Source organism: Cebus imitator, unplaced genomic scaffold (assembly GCF_001604975.1).
Source record: "Cebus imitator isolate Cc_AM_T3 unplaced genomic scaffold, Cebus_imitator-1.0 Scaffold61, whole genome shotgun sequence".
NCBI classification, from domain to species: Eukaryota; Metazoa; Chordata; class Mammalia; order Primates; family Cebidae; genus Cebus; species Cebus imitator.
Window position 1 is genome coordinate 2367520 of NW_016107376.1, and position 20617 is coordinate 2388136.

Genomic DNA, 20617 nt, shown 5'->3' on the forward strand with positions numbered 1-20617 from the left:
AAAAAAAAAACTAAAATTCATTAATTTCCTCATGTCCCTACAGCTTTTTCTGGCTCCTATATCTAATAGAAAATGGTACAATCATTCTTTTAAAGGAAAAGTATTGTCCAGGCACAGTGGTGTAATCCTAGCACTTTGGGAGGCCAAGCCGGGCAGATCATGAGGTCAGGAGATGGAGACCATCCTACCCAACACAGCGAAACCCTGTCACTACTAAAATACAAAAAATTAGCTGGGTGTGGTGGTGCATGCCTGTAGTTCCAGCCACTTGGGAGGCTGAGGCAGGAGAAGCACTTGAACTCGGGAGGCAGAGGTTGTGGTGAGCCAAGATCATGCCACTGCACTCCAGCCTGGTGACAGAGCAAGACTTCATCTCAAAAATAAATAAATAAAAAGGGAAAATATTTCATGCAATTGAAAGTGTGCTTCAAAATAGTGCTGCTAAACAGGAACAGGGAATAGGAAAGGATACTATGGTTCCCGGCAGCAAGGTTAGCAAGGTTATCATCCCAGATGAGACTGTAAATTTTTTAATGAATTCAGTATTTGTATATGTCTAAAACAACAACGCTTTAGTAGATGATTTACTGACAGATGATGATATCTGAAAACAAAGAAAAATGTAGTTTTGCAAAACTGAATCCAATTTTGAGTTGTTTGGAATTTACAGTGCTGAAAATATTTAATAGAATTACTTTAAATTCTTTTTTTTAAGTTTTTTTTTTCAATTGAGAATGCTGTAGGAGTTTTAAAAATGCATTGCCCAAAGCAAAAGTCTCAAAATAACTCACAGGTATTTGTCAGAATGCCACCCCAAGCAAAACTGCTTTGAGCTTGATTTACTCACGCAAATGTTTTATCCAAGCTGATCAATAAACCAATGAAATATGCAGACTGTGCATCATTTCTGTTTACCTGAAACATGGAAGTTTACATATAGTTTAACTTAGAATCATACAATCGGCAAGTTCTTAAACAAAACAACAAAACATACATATTAATAAGGCAGCTAATCGAAACCTATTCTAGAAAGTAATTTATGCAGAAATGTAGTACATTCTACATTATGTTCTACCTAGAAATAAAAAAGGAAAAATATGCACACATTTTAATAATTTGAATTTGTAAAGCAGGAGTCTTTTCTTTGATGCATAATCTTATTATCCTGACTGGCTACTTTGCTTTAAAGAATGTCTTCATCTATGGGCATCGATGTTAGATTGGACAGGGAAAATGTGGCACATATACACCATGGAATATTATGCAGCCATCAAAAACGATGAGTTTGTGTCCTTTGTAGGGACATGGATGAACCTGGAAACCATCATTCTCAGCAAACTGACAGAAGAGCAGAAGATCAAACACCGCATGTTCTCACTCATAGGCGGGTGTTGAACAATGAGAACACATGGACACAGGGAGGGGAGCACTACACACTGGGGTCAGTTGGGGGGAAATAGGGGAGGGACGGTGTGGGGGGGGGAGCTGGGAAGAGATAGCAAGGGGAGAGATGCCAGATGTAGGTGATGGGGAGGAAGGCAGCAAATCACACTGCCACGTGTGTACCTATGCAACAATCTTGCATGTTCTTCACATGTACCCCAAAACCTAAAATGCAATAAAATAAATAAATGGGGAAAAAAAAAAGAAAAATGAATGTCTTCAATGATGTAACTATCATAGGCATTTAATATTATAGAGAATGATTTAAGGTATTTGCCTTACAAATTTGAGTTATTAAATTGTGCACAAATTTTTCTTAAATAAAAAAGAATAATCATATATATGATTTATTTTACATAATTATAAATATATGATATTATAATAATGATAAATATATATCATTATAAATATATATGTAAAATAAATCTATATGTCAAATACATATATTAAAAATAATAACCCTGTGGGACATGGTGGTGCACACCTATAGTCCCAGCTACTCAGAAGGCTGAGGTGAAAAGATTGATATGTATAATATAATACACATTATACATATATTACATATATTTTATATACATTTATATATTTATTTTACATGCATCATATATTTATTTTTTATATATTATTCAAATATTTATTTTATATATATTTTTATGTATAGATTACATATCTATTATAATTTATATCTGTGTATGAGCCAGAAGGATATATCTGTTCTTCAAACTTGGGAGAATATGTGTATTCATGAACAAGGAAAGGAACCCCAAAATGTATTAATTTCATTATAATATACTATTTCACTATATAGATACAGATATATTTGATTTTGATATGTATAGGTGCAATATTAGAAAACGTCTTGAGAATTTCAAAGCAAGTTATATCCGCAAGATGATGTTAAGTCAGAGCACACTCTAGTACCTTTATAAATCAAATAAATTTTTAGTCTTCCAGTATTGTTCAACTTATTTTTTCCTGACCTCTCTGTTAAGCTCCTCTCTGGCAGTGCGGCCATGAAGAATTTTAATTAGAAAGATACTGAGCAAAGCACTCTGAGAAAAAATAAATCATACCTTCAGTGATAGGCATATCAATGGTATCACAATTATGTCACAACCAAGAAAGATGACTATAATAAACAATCAAACTGTGTTATATGTTGGCCAACAATTTGGGCCAAGTAAGCCAGATTTTTAAATTAAAAATTAAGCTGTATGATACACCAAGGGTCCAGGACTGACATGTAACAACTAGTTAAGAATTATAATCTTTGCAAATCAGGTTAGTGAATTCAAAGCCATCAAGTATGGATCCTCACAAAATTCAAGCTAAAAAATGGTTCCGGGGCTGGGCACAGTGCCTCAAACCTGTAACCTCAGTGATTTGGGAGGTCAAGGCAGGTGGATCACTTGAGGTCAGGAGTTGGAGGTGAACCTGGCCAACATGGTGAAACCCCATCTCTACTAAAAACAAAATATTAGCTGGGCATGGTGGCAGGCACCTGTAATCCCAGCTACCTGGAAGGCTGAGGCAGGAGAATTGCTTAAACCTGGGAGGTGGAGGTTGCAGTGAGCAGCAATCACACCACTGCACTCCAGCCTGGGTGACAGAGTGAGACTCATCTCATTCATATTAAATGATATTGCCAATTCAATATCACACTGAATGGGCAAAAACTGGAAGAATTCCCTTTGAAAACTGGCACAAGATAAGGATGCCCTGTCTCACCACTCCTATTCAACATAGTATTGGAAGTTCTAGCCAGAACAATCAGGCAAGAAAAAGAAATAAAAAGTATTCAGTTAGGAAAAGAGGAAGTCAAATTGTCCCTATTTGCAGATGGCATTATTGTATATTTAGAAGACAATCATGTCGTCTCAGCCCAAAATCTCCTTAAGCTGATAAACAACTTCAGCAAAGTCTCAGGATACAAAATCAACGTGCAAAAATCACAAGCATTCTTATACACCAATAACAGACAAACAGAAAGCCAAATCATGAGCGAATTCCCATTCACAATTGCTACAAAGAGAATAAAATACCTAGGAATACTACTAACAAGGGACGTGAAGGACCTCTTCAAGGAGAACTACAAACCACTGCTCAAGGAAATAAGAGAGGACACAAACAGATGGAAAAGCATGGTTAGGAAGAATCAATATTGTGAAAATGGCCATACTGCCCAAAGTAATTTACAGATTCAATGCTATATAATAATAATAATAAAAGAATATACATGAAGAAGGCTGGGTGCAGTGGCTCATGCCTGTAATCCCAGCACTTTGGGAGGCCAAGGTGGGTGGATCACCTGAGGTCAGAACTTCGAGACCAGCTTTGCCAACATGGTAAAACTCCATCTCTACTAAATATACTGAAGTTAGTCAGGCGTGGTGGCATGCACCTGTAGTCCCAGATACTTTGGAGGCTAAGGCAGGAGAATTGCTTGAGCCTGGGAGGCAACGGTTGCAGTGAGCCAAGATCACACCACTGTATTCCAGCTTGGGCAGCAGAGCAAGACTCCTTCTCAAAAAAACCAAAAAATCAAAAAAGGATATTCTTGAAGTCTTAATCCAACTACCAGTAGGCAATGTCCCAGAAGATTGTAACCTTATAGGGACTTGTGCACTAGGGAATAAATTGTTTGTTGAAACTGAGGGGAAAAAAAAGTAACTAATTTTTGGTACCACCTCAAAAAAAAAAAAAAAAAAGATTGAGTTCTGCAGTTCTGCACTAAATATTTAAACAATAGAGAGTAACTTCTGTTCCTGTCTCCCCCTCCTCCTGCATTCCCATCTTTACCTTGACCTCTGGAGGTGCAAATTCAGCACACAAGTAGAAATTGTACTATGGGGTGGCAATGATAGACACTATGTCTATCATATGTCACTGTTCTGGCCTTAAATCAATGATGTTCTAAGAAAAAATGCTCAACATCACTAATCATCAGAGAAACATAAATCAAAATCACAATGTGACACCATCTTACTCCTGCAAGAATGGCCATAACTAAAATATCAAAAATAATAGATGTTGGCATGGATGTGGTAAAAAGGAACACTTTCACACTGCTGGTGGGAATGGAAACTAATACAACCACTATGCAAAACAATATGAAGATTCCTCAAAGGACTAAAAGTAGAAATACCATTTGATCCAGCAATCCCACTACTGAGTATCTACCCAGAGGCAAAGAAGTCATTACATGAAAAAGACATTTGCACACACACATTTATAATATTGTACAATTTGCAATTGCAAAAATATGAAACCAGTCTACATGCCCATCAGCCAATAAAGAGATAAAGAAAATGTGGTATATACATACCATGGAATACTACTCAGCCATAAAAAGGAATGAAATAATGACATTCACAGCAACCTGAATGGAGTCAGAGACCATTATTCTAACTGAAGTAACTCAGGAATGGAAAACCAAACATCATATATTCTCACTCATAACTGGAAGCTAAGCTATGAGAATGCAAAGGCATAAGAATGATAGAGTGGACTTCGGGGACTCGGGGACAGGTAAGAGGGGAGAGAAATAAAAGACTATACATTCAGTACAGTGTACACTGCTCGGGTGACGGGGGTACCAAACTCTCAAAAATCACCACTAAAGAATTTTTCCATATAACAAAACACAGCCTGTTCCCCAAAAACGATTAAAATTTTTAAAAGATTATTGATGTTCTTACATATTTCCATAGAAACTTCTTTTCACTTTCACTCTGAATAGAAACAAGATCACCAAAATTCCTCTTGCAAAATGCTCGTGCATTGTCCATGGTTTCCTTCTCTTTGCTGAAATAATACTGGTGGTCTTTGTAAATAACCCACCCATCTTCAGTGACTGGTGGATCTGAAAAGTTAATGACAAAAAACGAAGAGTTTTATGTAGACAAGTTCAAGCATCTGGTGTGTATAGCACACAAAAGTGAAAGGGATAGAGATGCTACATCAACTCTGACAGACCAGAATAGCAGAATGTCTACATCAAATACAGACATTTGAACCCTCAGGTCAGGTATCCACTTTCTATCAATTCAGTAAAAATGACCCATTTTGTATTCCTAGCTAAGTTCCATATGTCATTATTGGGTAAAAGAACTCCTGGTGTCACTTTCATCAATACGATAGCATACCTTGGAGGATTTATATACAATGCACCTAAAATGTTCTAGATCAAAGGAGTAGGAACTGTGAGAAAGTGGCTTTCACCCCGGTATAAGAAGAAGAAAAAAACTTCTAATAGATGAACTTTGGTGATTCAGCGTAGAAGCAAGGAATTCACGTATCAAGTGGGCGCCTGAGGTTTTTACAACCCATAGGATTCCATAATTCTGTGCTACAGTAGGCTGAATAAAAGCCCCCCAAAGATATCTAGTTCCTAATCCCTGGAACCTATGAATGTTAGCTTATGTGGAAAATGCAACTGCATAGGCAAGATTAAGTTAGGATCTTGAGATGGGAGAGTTATACTGGATTGATTAGGTGGGCCTAAATGTAATAACAAGCACCTGTATGGAGAGGGGTGGAGGGAGATTTGACTACAAGAGAAGGAGGCAATGTGATCACTGGAAGAAGATGCTACATTGCTGGTTTTGGAAGAAGGGGCCATGGGCTGATGGTTCATATAGTGCAGCTCTAGATGCTGGTAAAGGCAAGAAAAGTGATTCTCCTTTACAGCCACTAAAAGGAGCGTGGTCCTGCCAACATCTAGATTTTGGCACGGTGAAACTGATTTCAGATTTCTAACTTCCAGAACTGTAAGAGAATAACTGTGTGTTATTTTAAGTCACCAAGTTCCTGGTAATTGGTTACAGCAACCATTGGACACTAATATATGTGTTAAAGAAGGAAGAACTCAGGACCTTGGAAGTGATTCATGAAGCCTTGAGAAACTGTATTAACATGCCTTATGTTTGTGCATACGAGCTTCTCTCTGGAGAGGAAGACCCAAACTTCCATGACATTCTCACTCAAAGGTATTAAGGACTTCTGCTGTACCTTCCTAGAGCAAGTAACTTTTTCGCTGAGTAAGGAGAGAGACAGGGAAAGGGTTACAGTATAGAGATCAGAAAATAAAACACCTACTGTCTTGAGGAGCTGGCGTTGGCTCAGGTTTTGGTGTTTGTCCTGTAAAACAAGAGAAAAGTAGAAATACCGTGTGCTTAAACTTCTGCTAATTACATTTCCTTCTATTTTCTCTATTTTCACTACTTTCATTAGTCAATATTGTTAAAAACTTGGTTATTCTCTTTTTATTCCCTTCCCTTTCTTTCTCCAATTTGTACTTCATGCCATGGAGAGGAGAATGAAGGAAAAGAGAATCAGAAATCAAGAATTAAACAAACTAGGTACAATAATAGCCACCAGATACTAAAACACAGTTTTTAGGCACAAGTAGCATCATATAAAGGAAAAAAAGGAACATAAGTTTTGGAATCAGAAGGCCTGGCTTTAAATCCCAAGCCTGGGCTTAAATCATTTAGCCTAAATTTTGTTGACTAAACAAAATAGATTGTGAAAATATGCGAGCTATTGGTATGTAATAGGTGCTTAAGAGATGTTAGTTTTCCAGTCAGACATCTTATAATTAGCTGTGAAATTATTTATGATTTCATGATTTGAAATGATTAAATGTGAACTATTCATTTATAAAATAGGAAACATATTTTCTTTAAGCAAATCTACTTTTCTTAAATGTATGGTTTACTAAAAGTTAAATGAAATGTTTTGCTTTCCAGGTAGTTAATGATATATCTGGATTGTGTTAGAAGCTTATAAAGGGACTCAGGTTACTTAGCTTTTGGGTTAATGAATTTAACATCTGTAAGAGTAGAGCTACAATAATGCAAAAAGGATACTAGCCATTGGTAGCTAAGAGACCTTTAAAGGACAACTGGCCACCATTGACTTCTTCTATTCTGGAATCTTTGAAAGCAATAATCTAAGCAGGAGGATGGAAAAGAAACAGAGCAGTAAGGCATCTTCAGCCGTGGAGTTGCAATGGTTGCCAAGATTCTCCATCAGCAGAGGGCAATGAGGTCCCATTTATCCATTTACAACAGAGGTGTTGATGTATATTTTGGTTAGAGGGTATGGTTGTTTATTTGCTCATTGGATTGTTGTTTTCTCTTAACATTAGAACTCGGATCTTCTGGCCTGACTTGGATACTCAGAACTTTCTGAGTCCCAGATAATGACTTCCAGCATGCATATTGTCTGACCGTCGATAACATGGTGGGACTAAGAGCATCAGAGGTCACTCCAGGGTGATTGTTCACTGTGTTGAACATTTACCCGAGAAATCAATACTTAGAATATTCAGACTTGGAGAAACGTTCACCTATTTGATGATTAACATAGGTCAGAAGGTGAAAATTCCAAAACGGAAATTGCATTTGCATTATTCTGTTTACAGCATAGGACACCCACAGACTTCCGCTGCCATTGAACCTGGGCCAGGATCAGAGCTGCTCGTGGGAACTATTCTGGAGAACGTGACTCTTGCCCAGAATTCCCGGGTGGCCTTTTGATCTTCTCTGTTCCTTTGGCACATTTATCTGTGCTTACCGACTTCATCCTTATCCTGTGCATCCTTATCCTTGACAGTTCCCTGATTATGTTATTTTGTTTGTTTGCTTCTGCTAATAAAGGAAAGATACTGGGGTGTCAGGAGGTTAGTCTACCAAGCTGAGATAAAGGAGAAAACAGGTGATCGTACCTTTGTGTATCTGGCAAATCCAGTTGTTAAGGTGTTCACAATTAATATCATTCCAAGTCATACCAGGTTCACCTTTCAGCTCACCACAGAATTCAACATTTTGATAATTATTAGGTTCTCCAAAAGCCCAGTTTTCATATGAAACCTATATTAGAAAAATCAAACTACCACAATTAACCATTTATGTACAATTAACCATTTATGTCAGGCCAATGCCAATCATTCATCTAAACAGAAAAGGAAAGATATGTTCAATAGCTTAGCTGTTTTTTTTTTTCTTTTTTTGAGATAGAATTTCACTCTTGTCACCCAGGCTGGAGTACAGTGGTGTGATCTTGGCTCACTGCAACCTCTGCCTCCTTCGTTCAAGCGATTCTCCTGCCTCAGCCTAGCGAGTAGCTGGGATTATAGGTGCCCACCACCATGCCCAGCTAATTTTCATATTTTTGGCAGAGACGGAGTTTCACCATGTTGGCCAGGCTGGTCTTGAACTCCTGACCTCAGGTCATCTACCCACCTTGGCCTCCCAAAGTGCCGGGATTACAGGTGTGAGCCACTATGCCCGGCCAATAGTTTTGCTTTGAAAACACAGTTTACAAACATGGGTAGAAAAGAAACAGCTTTCATTACATGGAAACTTGAGATGTTGAACAGAGTACCCTAATGATTATTATAAAATTTTCTTTACTCTTATTAAATAGAATGGATCCAAGGGCCATGAAGGGGGAGTTTACATATAGAAAAAGCTTGGCAACAAAGTTCCACTTCTCCATGTTGGGAGTTCCTAAATTTACAACCCATTGGAAAGAATAATATTTCAGTGTATTGTTGGAAGTTTCCTCTTTATTAAATGTGTAAGATAAAGAAATATAATTAATTCTTCTTGCAAAAGAAAAAGACCCATAAAACAGTGCTAACAGAGCTACTAAACTTCACCAAAATGAACAGTAGAAACAGAGGCCCTGCGTTTAGGTCCTTCATGGAGTTTTCAGGGTGGAATCATAACCCACAGGGTTTTGGTCTAAGCAACATTGATGTTTTCCTGAGATGTAAATATAAAACCCAAATGTCAGTGAAGTCGTCAAATAAAGCCTTGAAAAGTTGCTGGTGGAAGAAGAACTGAAATTAAGAGGTAGAACTGAAATTACCCAAAGTCACTTCTTGTGATGACTAGGGCTTCTAGATATTGCCAGCACGTGCCAGAATCTCTCGCTTCTTCATTCCTGGCAATGGGGAAGACTGATGAAGCCTAATCATTGTTAATGAGAATATACAAAATGTTTCCATTTCTATTGATCTATAAGAGGCTATAAAGCACTCAAGTTTTAGGAAGTTTACCTGCATATCAATTTTGCATGGCCAAATAAACATATTATTTTTTATAAACTAGTGGAATGAGTTTTCATTTTCTTTCTTTTCTTTCATCTGGTCAACCATCGCTATTCTTTGAATGAACAGAACTGAACTGGAGTGGGGCAGGATAGTGGCTATCACAACGGCCTGTCTTACTAAAAGTTTGGATTAAATAAAAAGATAACATGAAAATAAATACATGATAAAGTAAGAAAGTAATACAGTAAGTCGAATTACTCACAGGAGAACCATCAGTCCAAGTAAAGCCTTCTGAAGGGCTTCCGTATGTCAATCCCAACCAAAACAGTTCATGGTAGCTTCCACTAGCTCTATGAAATCCAAAACATAAAGAAAGCATACATCGTTACATGAAACAAGTTCAGTAATTTATGAGGACTAACCACATTTCAAAGTTACCTCCAAAACCTAAATCAGTAGTACCCAAGTAAAGAGATTTAACAGCTAAAGGGAAGATTTATGCAATAGATGTAAGTTTTGGCATATCCCACAAATAACTTAAAAACAGGCCACTGCTTGAGAGTAAATAGTTGGATAGCATTGAAAGACAAATATGTATTGAGCATCTTGTACTTTTGTAAAGCAAGTCATCACAGAATTTACACTTATACAATTAAAGGATTTGAAAGTGAAACCAGATCAAACAGGGCTCACAGATTTCGGAGATGATACAGGCGCTCAAATTAGCATCCTGAGCCAACAATTTCAGAAACAGATAAGTTTTCTTAACTTCATAAGCACCAACTAGATAACAAAAAGGAGTAGTCCATAAAAATGACACTTACGTTATTAACCGCCATATTGTTTGCTGTTCTTCTTTGTTACTGATGCTAGCTAGGTCTCCACCCAGAGCTCGACAAAAATCTCGAGATTCAAACCACGTTTTCTTCTCATGTTTTCCTTTTGCAAATAGCTGAAAAATAGATGACATGGTTACAAAAATTATTTTATACTTTGTGGTTTATCAAATTAAGAGAAACAATTATTTACTTTAGATGAGAGTTCATTTACAGAAAAGCAAGACATTTCAATGACCCAAAACAATGTAATTCTTTTGCTTTAAAATCAATTTATGAGTGAATATTTGGGTGACAAAACTTGGGGGATTATTTTGCTGAGAAAATCTTAGAAAATAAAATTATTTTATAGCACAAGAGACATTAGATGAAAATCTTAGGAGCTTTAGGCATATGGGTTAGGTACATGGCTCTTTCTGGAAAACAAGATTAATTTGGTTAAGTGTAAAAGGTGGCATTGAGATGGGAAAAAATGAAAGAAGCTTTTGATACAGAGAAAGTAAACATGAATACGAAGAATTTTAAGTAAAGTAACTTTCCTAAAATTGTGCATAGCATGTTATTGTGTTTAGCTTAAACAATAAATAACCTAGCAATGTTTCAACATTTTGTTGGTAATGTCCTTCAGTACTGCCTTATATTTTTCATATGGTTGTACATTTTAACAACTATTAAAGCACATGCAACCACAGACACCCATCTGGCAGGGAGTTATGAGCTAAATTAAATTTAAAAGATTATATAATTTAGGAATTGTGCCATATTATTCAGAGGACTGTAGAGAGAACGGTGATATGCAGTCAACCAGTGACTGTCTGGGATACACCCAACAGTATGCAAATAGCAAAGGAGGTATTTGTGGCCACTGTCTTTTCTAATTCCCATGCATTGCTCCTCCTGAGTCATGGCCCCCTTATCACAGGCTTGTGGAAGAAGAATTTGCTTCAACATCCATGGTTGCCCAAGTTGTCATTACGTAGCCGAAGATAACCTTCACCTTGACCCTAACTTGACTCAAGCTTTCTGGACAAAGGTGTTTAAGTAAGTATCCACACATCAGTATATTCCAAGACACCTATGATACCTCAATTTGCTAGACTATAAGATTTCACTGTCTTAAATAAATTTACTATCAAATGAATTTCATTAATAATTCTCACACCTTAATATTTATAATGGTGGTCTATATATTTCCAAACAAACCTTAGCCCAAGTACCTCTAAAACCACCTAATTTCTAGTCAAGCACATAATGATTTGTTGAACATCGACCTGGAAATTCTCTCTGCAGAAGCCCCTATTCACTTCTCAGCTCTGGATAAAATGACTGATTCTCTCGAAAAACTGCAAAAAGTCTCCACAGCCTAACATCCTCAGGTGAAGGCTAGGAATAGGTGAATGTGGCCTTCATGTAGTAATTCAAAATTTCCAGAGGTAACAATAAAACACCTGATTTTCTTTGTGTTAGTCCTTAAATAATCCATTTACAAATCTCCTCTGTCTTAACCCAATACATCATCTTCTATGTAAATGATTTTACTAAGTCTGATGGCCAATCTGGATTGAAGACTTCATGGATTCCTATTTCTATTAGTGGGAGTGACCAGCTCAACTAACCACACTCCTCTTGTGTTAGAAAAGACTCCACAGCCTCATCCTATTGCAAATTCTTCATGAGCCTTGCCAAACTGTCTTAAAGGGCATGCCATGACCATACACCATTCAAAGGGATTGGATGAAAGAAGCCCAGAGAGCAGGACTATTGGAGAACAGTATCATTAAGCAGTAGGCAGGTGATATAGTTTGACTCTGTGTCCCCACCCAAATCTCGTCTCAAATTGTAATCTCCACATGTCAAGGAAGGGGCTTGTAACCCCCACATTGAGGGTGGGAAGTGATTGGATTATGAAGGCAGCTTCCCTCACGCTGTCCTTGTGAATGAGTTCTCACAAGATCTGATGGTTTCATAAGTGGTAGCTTCTCCAAGGCTCTCAAATGCTCTTGTGTCCCCTGCCCTTGTAAAGAAGGTGCCTGCTTCACCCTCTGCCTTAATTGTAAGTTTCCTGAGGCTTCCCCAACCATGCGGAACTATGAGTCAATTAACTCTTTCTTTTTTAAGTTAGCCCAGTCTTGGGTAGTATCTTTATAGCAGTATGAGAATGGACTAATACAGTAGGTACATTTCTGTATTTGGCTAAGTCTAACCTTCTCTAAAAAGGGTATGACTTATAAAAGAGAGAGAGAAAAAGACCCCAATCCTTAATTCACTGGGATTTGTGTTTGTTAGTTTCTGGGTTTCTTCCTCATTTGGTTTGTTTGGTTGTTTGCTTTGGTGAATTGATTGCATAAGGAAAAAATGAACGGCCCAACCTATGAATGTATTAAATAGTGGTAGAATATTGAATTGTCATTTAATGGGCACTGAAAAGCCATGTGCCCCAACCTATCATTTCCTTTCCTCAATCTATCATTAAAATCATCAGAGTTTAAATCAGAAAAAGGGAGTATTCTCTTTGGAATACCTATGTGGCATTATTGTAGGTTACTTTATCAATTTTGTTAGCTAAAACTTGGGCTCTAAGAGCATGGCAAAAAAAAAAAATGATTTGCAATAGGATAGCATGACAGGAAACAGAAATTGCTATCAAGACAAAAAGAGGCTGGGTGCAGTGACTCATGTCTATAATCCCAGAGCTCTGGGAGGTTTGTGTGGGAGGATCAGCTGATGTCAGGAGCTTAAGACTAGCCTGGGCAACATAGTAAGACCCCATCTTTAGACTAGCCTGGGCAACATAGTAAGACCCCATCTTTACATAAAATAAGATTTTAAAAATTAGCTGGGCATGGTGGTGCATACTTGTAGCTACTTGGGAGGCTTAGGTGGGAGGATCACTTGAGCCCAGAACTTTGAGGCTGTAGTGAGCTATGACTGTGGCACTTTACCCAGCCTAGATGACAGAGCGAGACCCCATAGGAGAAAAAGAAGGTGAGAGAGGTAGGGAGGGAGGGAAAGAAAAGAAGAAAGAAAAGGAAAGGAAAGGAGAGAAGAGGGGAGGGGAGGAGAGGAGAGGGAAAGGAGGAAGGGAGAGAGGCAGGAAGGGAGGTCTAGAAAACGTGGGAGAAAGGAGGGAAGCAGAGAGGTAATAGTGGCAGAGCGGTGAGAAAAAAATCTTCTGTGAGTTTTGTTTGTGTTGCTGGTTGTGTTTGTGGGTCTAAATGCATCCACCCAAGAAAGTCTTCCAAAAAACTGATGCCCAGGTCAATCAAATCAGAATTTCTAAATGTCTACAGGTGGAGGCTGGGCAGAGTGTTTTTGTTTGTTTGTTTGTTTATGTCCTTCAGTGATTCTTTAGGTGAAATATACTCCAAATTCTCTTATCAGCTTCATAATTGATACTCACCTTGAAACACAAGCTCGTCCTACTGCTGGTGCCCCAATCCTCCGGACATCTGGGTTCGGGAGTCGTTGTGGGCTCCGGTGGGCGGGTTACTCCTTCTGCCCAATGCTTACACACAAATTTTGCCTTTTCATCACATTTCAAAACATCCCATAAGCCCCCTGCAATCCCGGTTCTCATGGCAACACACCCTGGCTTTCGCCCTATAATAAATACATAAAGGAGAATACACTCAACAGGTACCTGCTGAAGGCCTGCTGTGCTCACAGAAGGCAGTCAGAACTGAGCATCACGGATGTGGTGAAGCCTGCAGGTGATGAGGAGATGCAGCTGGCCATGTCGGGCATTCAGCAACTGGTCTGTGCTATTTTTCAATCAGTTTGGTTTTTATTTGTGTGGTCTATAATTCCAAACCACTTATGCTCTCAAATGCAGGACGGGTTGTAACATTCTATATTTCTAACATCTAGCAAAGCGCCCCACACACATGCATTTAACGATAAGATATTTTTATATTATCAAATTCACCATAATGGCAAAAATAGTAATTTAATGTTTCTCTCTCTCCCTCCCTCCTTTCCTCCTTTTGTTCCTTCCTCCCTCCTTGTTTTCTTCCTCCCCTCCTTCCTCCCCTCCTTCCTTCCTTCTTCTTCCTCCCCTTTCTGGTTTTCTCCCTTCTTTCTGTTTTAATTCTTTAAGATTGTTTTTCTTCCACTGAGGTCCTCATAGGTTTCCCAGGAACAAAGTTTCTCACAGATTTCAAAATGAGACACGCCTCAACTAGAGATTGTAGGTAAGTTACTCAAACATTCCAAACTTGCTTTCTCCTCTTCAAATGCAAATACTAAGACCTGCCTCACAGAGTTATAAGGAATGCCAGCTTTAATGAGCAAAAAAGTACATAAAACAAAATGAGGATGCACTGAGCTTAAGAGCTTATAATTCTGTCTTATAGTCAAGGTTATTTCCAAATAGCAATTAACTAAGAGCTTTGAAAGCATCAGGAGTCCTTGCTGCTATGATGAGGTCATTTTTTTTATTATTAACCTTCTAAAGAACATGAAGTGCTTACAAATCATTCATGAAGGCCAGGCATGGTGGCTCACACCTATAATCCCAGTACTTTGGGAGGCCGAGGTGGGCAGATCACAAGGTCAGGAGTTCGAGACCAGCCTGATCAACAAGGCAAAACCCAATCCCTACTAAAAATACAAAAAATATTAGCCAAGTATGGTGGCGTGCACCGGTAATCCCAGCTATTCAGGAGGCTGAGGCAGGAGAATCACCTGAACCCGTGAGGCAGAGGTTGCAGTGGGCCAAGATCATACCACTGCACTTCAGCCTGCTAGACAGAATGAGATGAAAGAAAGAAAAGAAAGAAAGAGAGAAAGAAAGAAACAGAGAGAGAGTGAAAGGGAGAGAGAGAGAAGGTAGGAGGGAAGGAAGGAAAGAAAGAAGAGAAAGAGAAAGAAAGAGAGAGAGAGAAAAAAGAAAGAAAGAAAGAAAGAAAAAAAAAGAAAGAAAGAAAGAAAAGAAAGAAAGAAAGAAAGAAAGAAAAGGAAAGGAAAGGAAAGGAAGAAGAAAGAAAGAAAGTAAGTAAGTAAGTTAGTTCTGGGGAAATACACATTTTTTAGAATATTTTCTCTGAAATCTCTGATTTCCTGACACCTTAAAGGTTTTCTCTGATTCCCGATTGTCTCCTTCTCTTTGCAGCACGGAGTTAAAACCTGGTAACTGTGGGGCAGATGACTGGAGACTGTGGCATCCCCCGAACCATCAGAATCTATTCAGTTGACCTGACACTCAGACTCAGGTCCCAGGATCCTTGCCCACTCTTCCTGAAGCTGTAAAAACTCAGCCAAAGAGTCCAACCTTAATTTTTTTCTTTTTTTTCTTTGAGACGGAGTCTCGCTCTGTTGCCCAGGCTGAAGTGCAGTGGTGTGATCTCGGCTCACTGCAACCTCTGCCTCTGGGATTCAGAAATACTCCTGCCTTGGCCTCCTGAGTAGCTGGGATTACAGGCAACTGCCACCATGCCTGGCTAACTTTTGTATTTTTTGTATAGATGGGGTTTCACTGTCTTGGCCAGGCTGGTCTTGAACTCCTGACCTCGTGATCCACCCACCTTGGCCTCCCAAAGTGCTGGGATTACAGGCGTGAGTCACTGCACCCAGCTGAGGCCAGCCTTCCTTAAGAGGCACCACCATCCTTCCATCAAGGATATATCATGACAATGGTTGCAACTGAGTTGTTCCAGTTCCTTCCATTGTTATTTCCTGAGGACATTCCAGGGCTAACTCCTCAGAATCCTGCTGCTGGATGACACCACAGGCAAGGTTAAGCAGTTTCACTTACAGAGTAAGGCTTATCACTCCTGCCAAGATGTTTTTTCAAAGTATGTACTCAGCTGTTAATATACCATCCGGTTATTTTTTAAATCAACTGAAATCTTACCATGTTTCAGAAAGCTCAACAATTCCACAAACAAGAATCACACTATTTAGGTTATTGATCTATTTTCCTTATTGAAAGCTGAGAATGCAAATTATAACACTGAAGATTAGGATGTATTAGTTCAGGTAGTCAATTGATAAACGGGAGCTATTATTTCTTTTTTAGCTTTTCACCCAAGCACAATGAAATGTTTGCTATAAACGATGTTGAAATTCCTCTGTGTGTTGTCATATTAAATAATGTTGGGTACTACTGATATGCATGTATAAAAAGTCAAAGAATCTTTCAGAGATGATTTCAGAAATAACTCACAACATCTTACTAGGGAAGGTAAATCAAAATATATAGAGAGGCAGGGTGGGGTGAGTCTAGCAGCACGGATTTGAGGATGACACAGATTAGTTTAAATCGTGCCTGAAAGCTTTCTAGTCCCATAAATTTCCTGAGTCTCAGTTTCTACTTCTTCTTTTCTGCTCTTGTTGCCCAGGCTGGAGTGCAGTGGCACAATCTCAGCTCACTGCAACCTCCGCCTCCCAGGTTCAAGCGATTCTCCTGCCTCGGCTTCCCAAGTAGCTGGGATTAGAGGTATACCACTGTGCTCGGCTAATTTTTGTATTTTTCATAGAGATGGAGTTTCACCATGTTGGCCAGGCAGGTCTCGAACTCCTGACCTCAGGTGATCTGCCTGCATCCTCCTCCCAAAGAGCTGGGATTACAGGCGTCACCATGCCCAGCCTCCCCTTCTTTTAAATGAAGATACGGAAGCTTACCTGGCAGGGTTGCTATGAGGACAAAATAAAAATCCAAGGCACATGAAAGATGAAACACAGTAGCACGTGGAAGATACTGACATAATGAGTTCTGCATGAACAATGTCCTTTGCTCTACCACCCAAACACTCTAATATTTCAACTCCCAGTGGCACTGAAAAGCTTTATGTCAATTTAATATTGTTTTAGGTTTTCAGAAATAAGTCAACCAGGCCAGGTGCTGTGGCTCACGCATGTGCCTCCAGCACTTTGGGAGGCTGAGGCAGGCAGATCACTTGAAGCCAGGAGTTCGAGATAAGCCTGGCCAACATGGTGAAACCCCATCTCTACTAAAAATATAAAAATTAACCAGGCGTGGTGGCACACGCCTGTGGTCCTAGCTACTCGGGAGGCCAAGGCATGAGAATTGCTTGAACCTGGGAGGGTGAGGTTGCAGTGAGCCAAGATGACGCCACTTCACTCCAGCCTGGGTAACCAAGCGAGACTCTGTCTCAAAAGGAAAAGAAATAACTCAACCATGTGAAACATTTGTGACCACTGAGAATTGCATGAATAGGTTTTAAGTCGACCAGTACCAGATAACCTAGCAAGATAACCTAGCAATTTTTTTCTTCCTTGTTCTTTAGAATACTGTAAACTTATTGGGAAATTTAAAAAAAAAAAAAAAAAGGAAGAAAGGGAAAAACAAAAAGAGAATGAAATATAAACTGTTACTAAAAGCATGATTAATTCTCCTAGTCTATTTGGAGAGGTACCCAGAGGAATAACAGACTTAGTCCAATGGATTCATAGGGTGAGGCACTGCCCATACCTGGCATATCTGAATTCCAGTGGGTGAACTGAACTTCCTCCTCAATGGTCCACTGAAAAGTCCCTTTGGTTTGTATATCTGAAAGTCCTATCCAGAAATATTTTTCAGGCCTTAATCCAATGAAACTTGTCAAGAATGCTTGTTCATATCTTTAAAAAGAAGAATTAACATTCAATTAACTTTTTGAAACATTTATGCCAATTTTCAAAATTAGCAACATGAAAAGTATCTCAGTTCTATGTCTGAGCTATAATTGAATTGGTAATTCAAATATATTGTGTTACATTTGTATGTCATCTAAATTATACACATTTTCACCAAGGAAATATGAGCTCATGATGGAAAAATACCATATAGCTGAGTATACAAAATCATCCAGAGATAATCAAACTATCTCCCTCTAGCCCTCACCAGCAATGTCAGAGAATTTTGAGAATACAAAGAAGAAAACTACTAAATTTTAAAATACAGCGTTTAAACAAAAAAATCAGTCCACTCTTCAAATAGTTCTACTCAATTCTTAATTAAGCAAGTTCAAGGTTAATAACAAGATCAAGGATAATACTCAGAGAATAATCTACATGGATTTCCCCCCTCGATTTTATTCTCTCATATTTTAGCTCTAAAATAAAAGAGAAAATTATCAAGAAATATAGATAAGCAGAGACTCAATCTCCAGAATGAGTGAGAAGCAGAATCATGAATTCCAACACTTTCTCTCCCTTTGGATTCTGGGTCTGTGTATTTGGCATTAATCTGGGAACAATAAAATACAGTTGACAAGGCACCCAAAATGTGTCTAAAATGACATACATAAAACAATGTCAGTGGCAAAATAGGCAAAAATCTGTCTTTTAAGAAAAAGAAAAATGGGTGTCTGAAGTTTCCAGGAACAGAGAGTAGTAGATGACTTTAGAGAGAGCAGGAAGAGAATATAGAGAAACCTAACAGCAACAGAACATTTTATTTGACCATAGTCTCAATAATTTCATTCCCTAAACAAAACAAAACAAAGAATTTCAAAGTTCCAAACTTGACTTAGTTTTCTTAAATGTCTTGAAGCCATATTTAACAAGAGTTAATGAACTCCTGAGTATAAATATTACAGAAGATACATAAAGAAAAATAAATGTAAAATATAGTGAAATCATGTACATAATACTCCAATAAACCAAAAGATCAATTATAGTGCAGACCACAATATGTTCTCATGGTACTTAAAGGTAAACAACTCACCTCCCTCACAAAAGATAAAAAGTACCTACATCCTGAGTTTCAGATGTTAGCATTATATAAGAGTGCTACTACCATATATAAGACATTTAATTATACATCTAAGTTGCATGTAGATAGAAATAAAATTCTTTTATAAAGACTATGAAATGCTATGACATCTCTCATTTTTATCCAAAGATTTTTTTGATATCAACAGTATCCCCTACATTTTATTAGCTCTGCCTCAAAAGTCCAGTAAATGTAACTTATTGTAGTAAAACTGCATAATTTTTTTACTTCTTTACTGCAAGTGAAATAGATACTTTTCAATTTTTGTAAACTTTCTTCTGTGGCTAATCTAGGGCTTTGCATAGAGTAGGTGAAGAGTAAATAAATAAATTTTAAAAATAGATGGGACCCTAGAGATTAAAAAAAAAAATACATAAGCTCCTCTATGCCCGTGTGATTTTCCTGATCTATGAGTCTGTTAACCTAACAAAACAAAGCAAAGAAGGGAAGAATGGAATGAATGAATGATTTTGTAAACTTCTGCCTTCTTTTTTGGTGGAGAGAGTGGTAAAGGCATAACGTGATCTTGAGCAGGCAACTTTTAGTTACTTTCCTGTTTTAAAAAATTCAGCATGTAATGGATCAGAAAAAAGTTAGCTCTATAAACTACATTGACTAGATTATTATTTGTAAACTGTTCTGAATGTTGCTTTATATTACTAAATGTAGCAAAAACAGTTTCTAATGTTTGCAATAAAGAATCCAAATAAGAATATTATTTTTAATGCTTCTACCTTTACAAATCATACCTCAAGTATCACACGTAATTTATTCAGAAATGTAGAGCATGTTGATATGTGGGCTTTTCTGAAACTTTTTTCTATTTTACATATTTTTTAATGAAATTAAAATAGTTACATACCTGTCTTCAACAGTTGTTAAGTAAGCTTTCTCATTATTGCAAGTTTGATTTGCTTCTGCAAACGTTGAAAGTGTATGTCCAATCAAATAGCAGTAAAAGTGATGTCTTTTCCAGCCCTATTAATGTCATCAAGCAATGAAAAAATGAGTGGAGTTCATGCATATATATTATAAATTATTATTATTATCATAATTATTATTTGAGACAGAGTTTTGCTCTTGTTGCCCAGGCTAGAGTGCAATGGTGCAATCTTGGCTCACTGCAACCTCCACCTCCCAGTTTCAAGCAATTCTGTCTCAGCCTCCAGAGTAGCTGGGATTACAGGCAGGTGCCACCACACCCAGCTAAATATTTTTGTCTTTTTAGTAGAGATGGCTTTTCACCATGTTGGCCAGGCAGGTCTCAAACTCCTAACCTCAAGTGATCTGCCTGCCTTGGTCTCCCAAAGTGCTGGGATTACAGGCGTGAGGCACTGTGCTCAGCCTTAGAAAATATTATTTTAATACTTTTTCTATCATGAAACTATTGGATAAACAATAGGAATATCTAAAGAACACAACTCTGAAGAATCTCAAACGCGATGAAAATTATATACATAAATGAATAAAGGAAATAGTTGTACATCATTCGTCTTATGACAAATTATGCTACATAATTGGGGGCAGTCATTCTGTCCACTTTAATGTATCCTGCAAAAA

General features: G+C 38.0%; 1 protein-coding gene across 1 annotated transcript in view; it reads right to left on the bottom strand.

Annotated features, from left to right (window-relative positions):
• The window catches only part of MRC1 (mannose receptor C-type 1), a 104718-nt gene that overhangs the window by 31129 nt on the left and 52972 nt on the right, over positions 1 to 20617 (bottom strand). The window contains exons 10-18 of the mRNA XM_017529766.2: positions 19920 to 20035; positions 17774 to 17922; positions 13742 to 13941; positions 10330 to 10457; positions 9768 to 9855; positions 8174 to 8318; positions 6541 to 6582; positions 5142 to 5305; positions 848 to 915 (exon numbers count right to left, since the gene is read on the bottom strand). Of these exons, the coding sequence (XP_017385255.1) occupies positions 848 to 915; positions 5142 to 5305; positions 6541 to 6582; positions 8174 to 8318; positions 9768 to 9855; positions 10330 to 10457; positions 13742 to 13941; positions 17774 to 17922; positions 19920 to 20035 (1100 nt within the window). The remainder of the gene's footprint in view (positions 1 to 847; positions 916 to 5141; positions 5306 to 6540; positions 6583 to 8173; positions 8319 to 9767; positions 9856 to 10329; positions 10458 to 13741; positions 13942 to 17773; positions 17923 to 19919; positions 20036 to 20617) is intronic.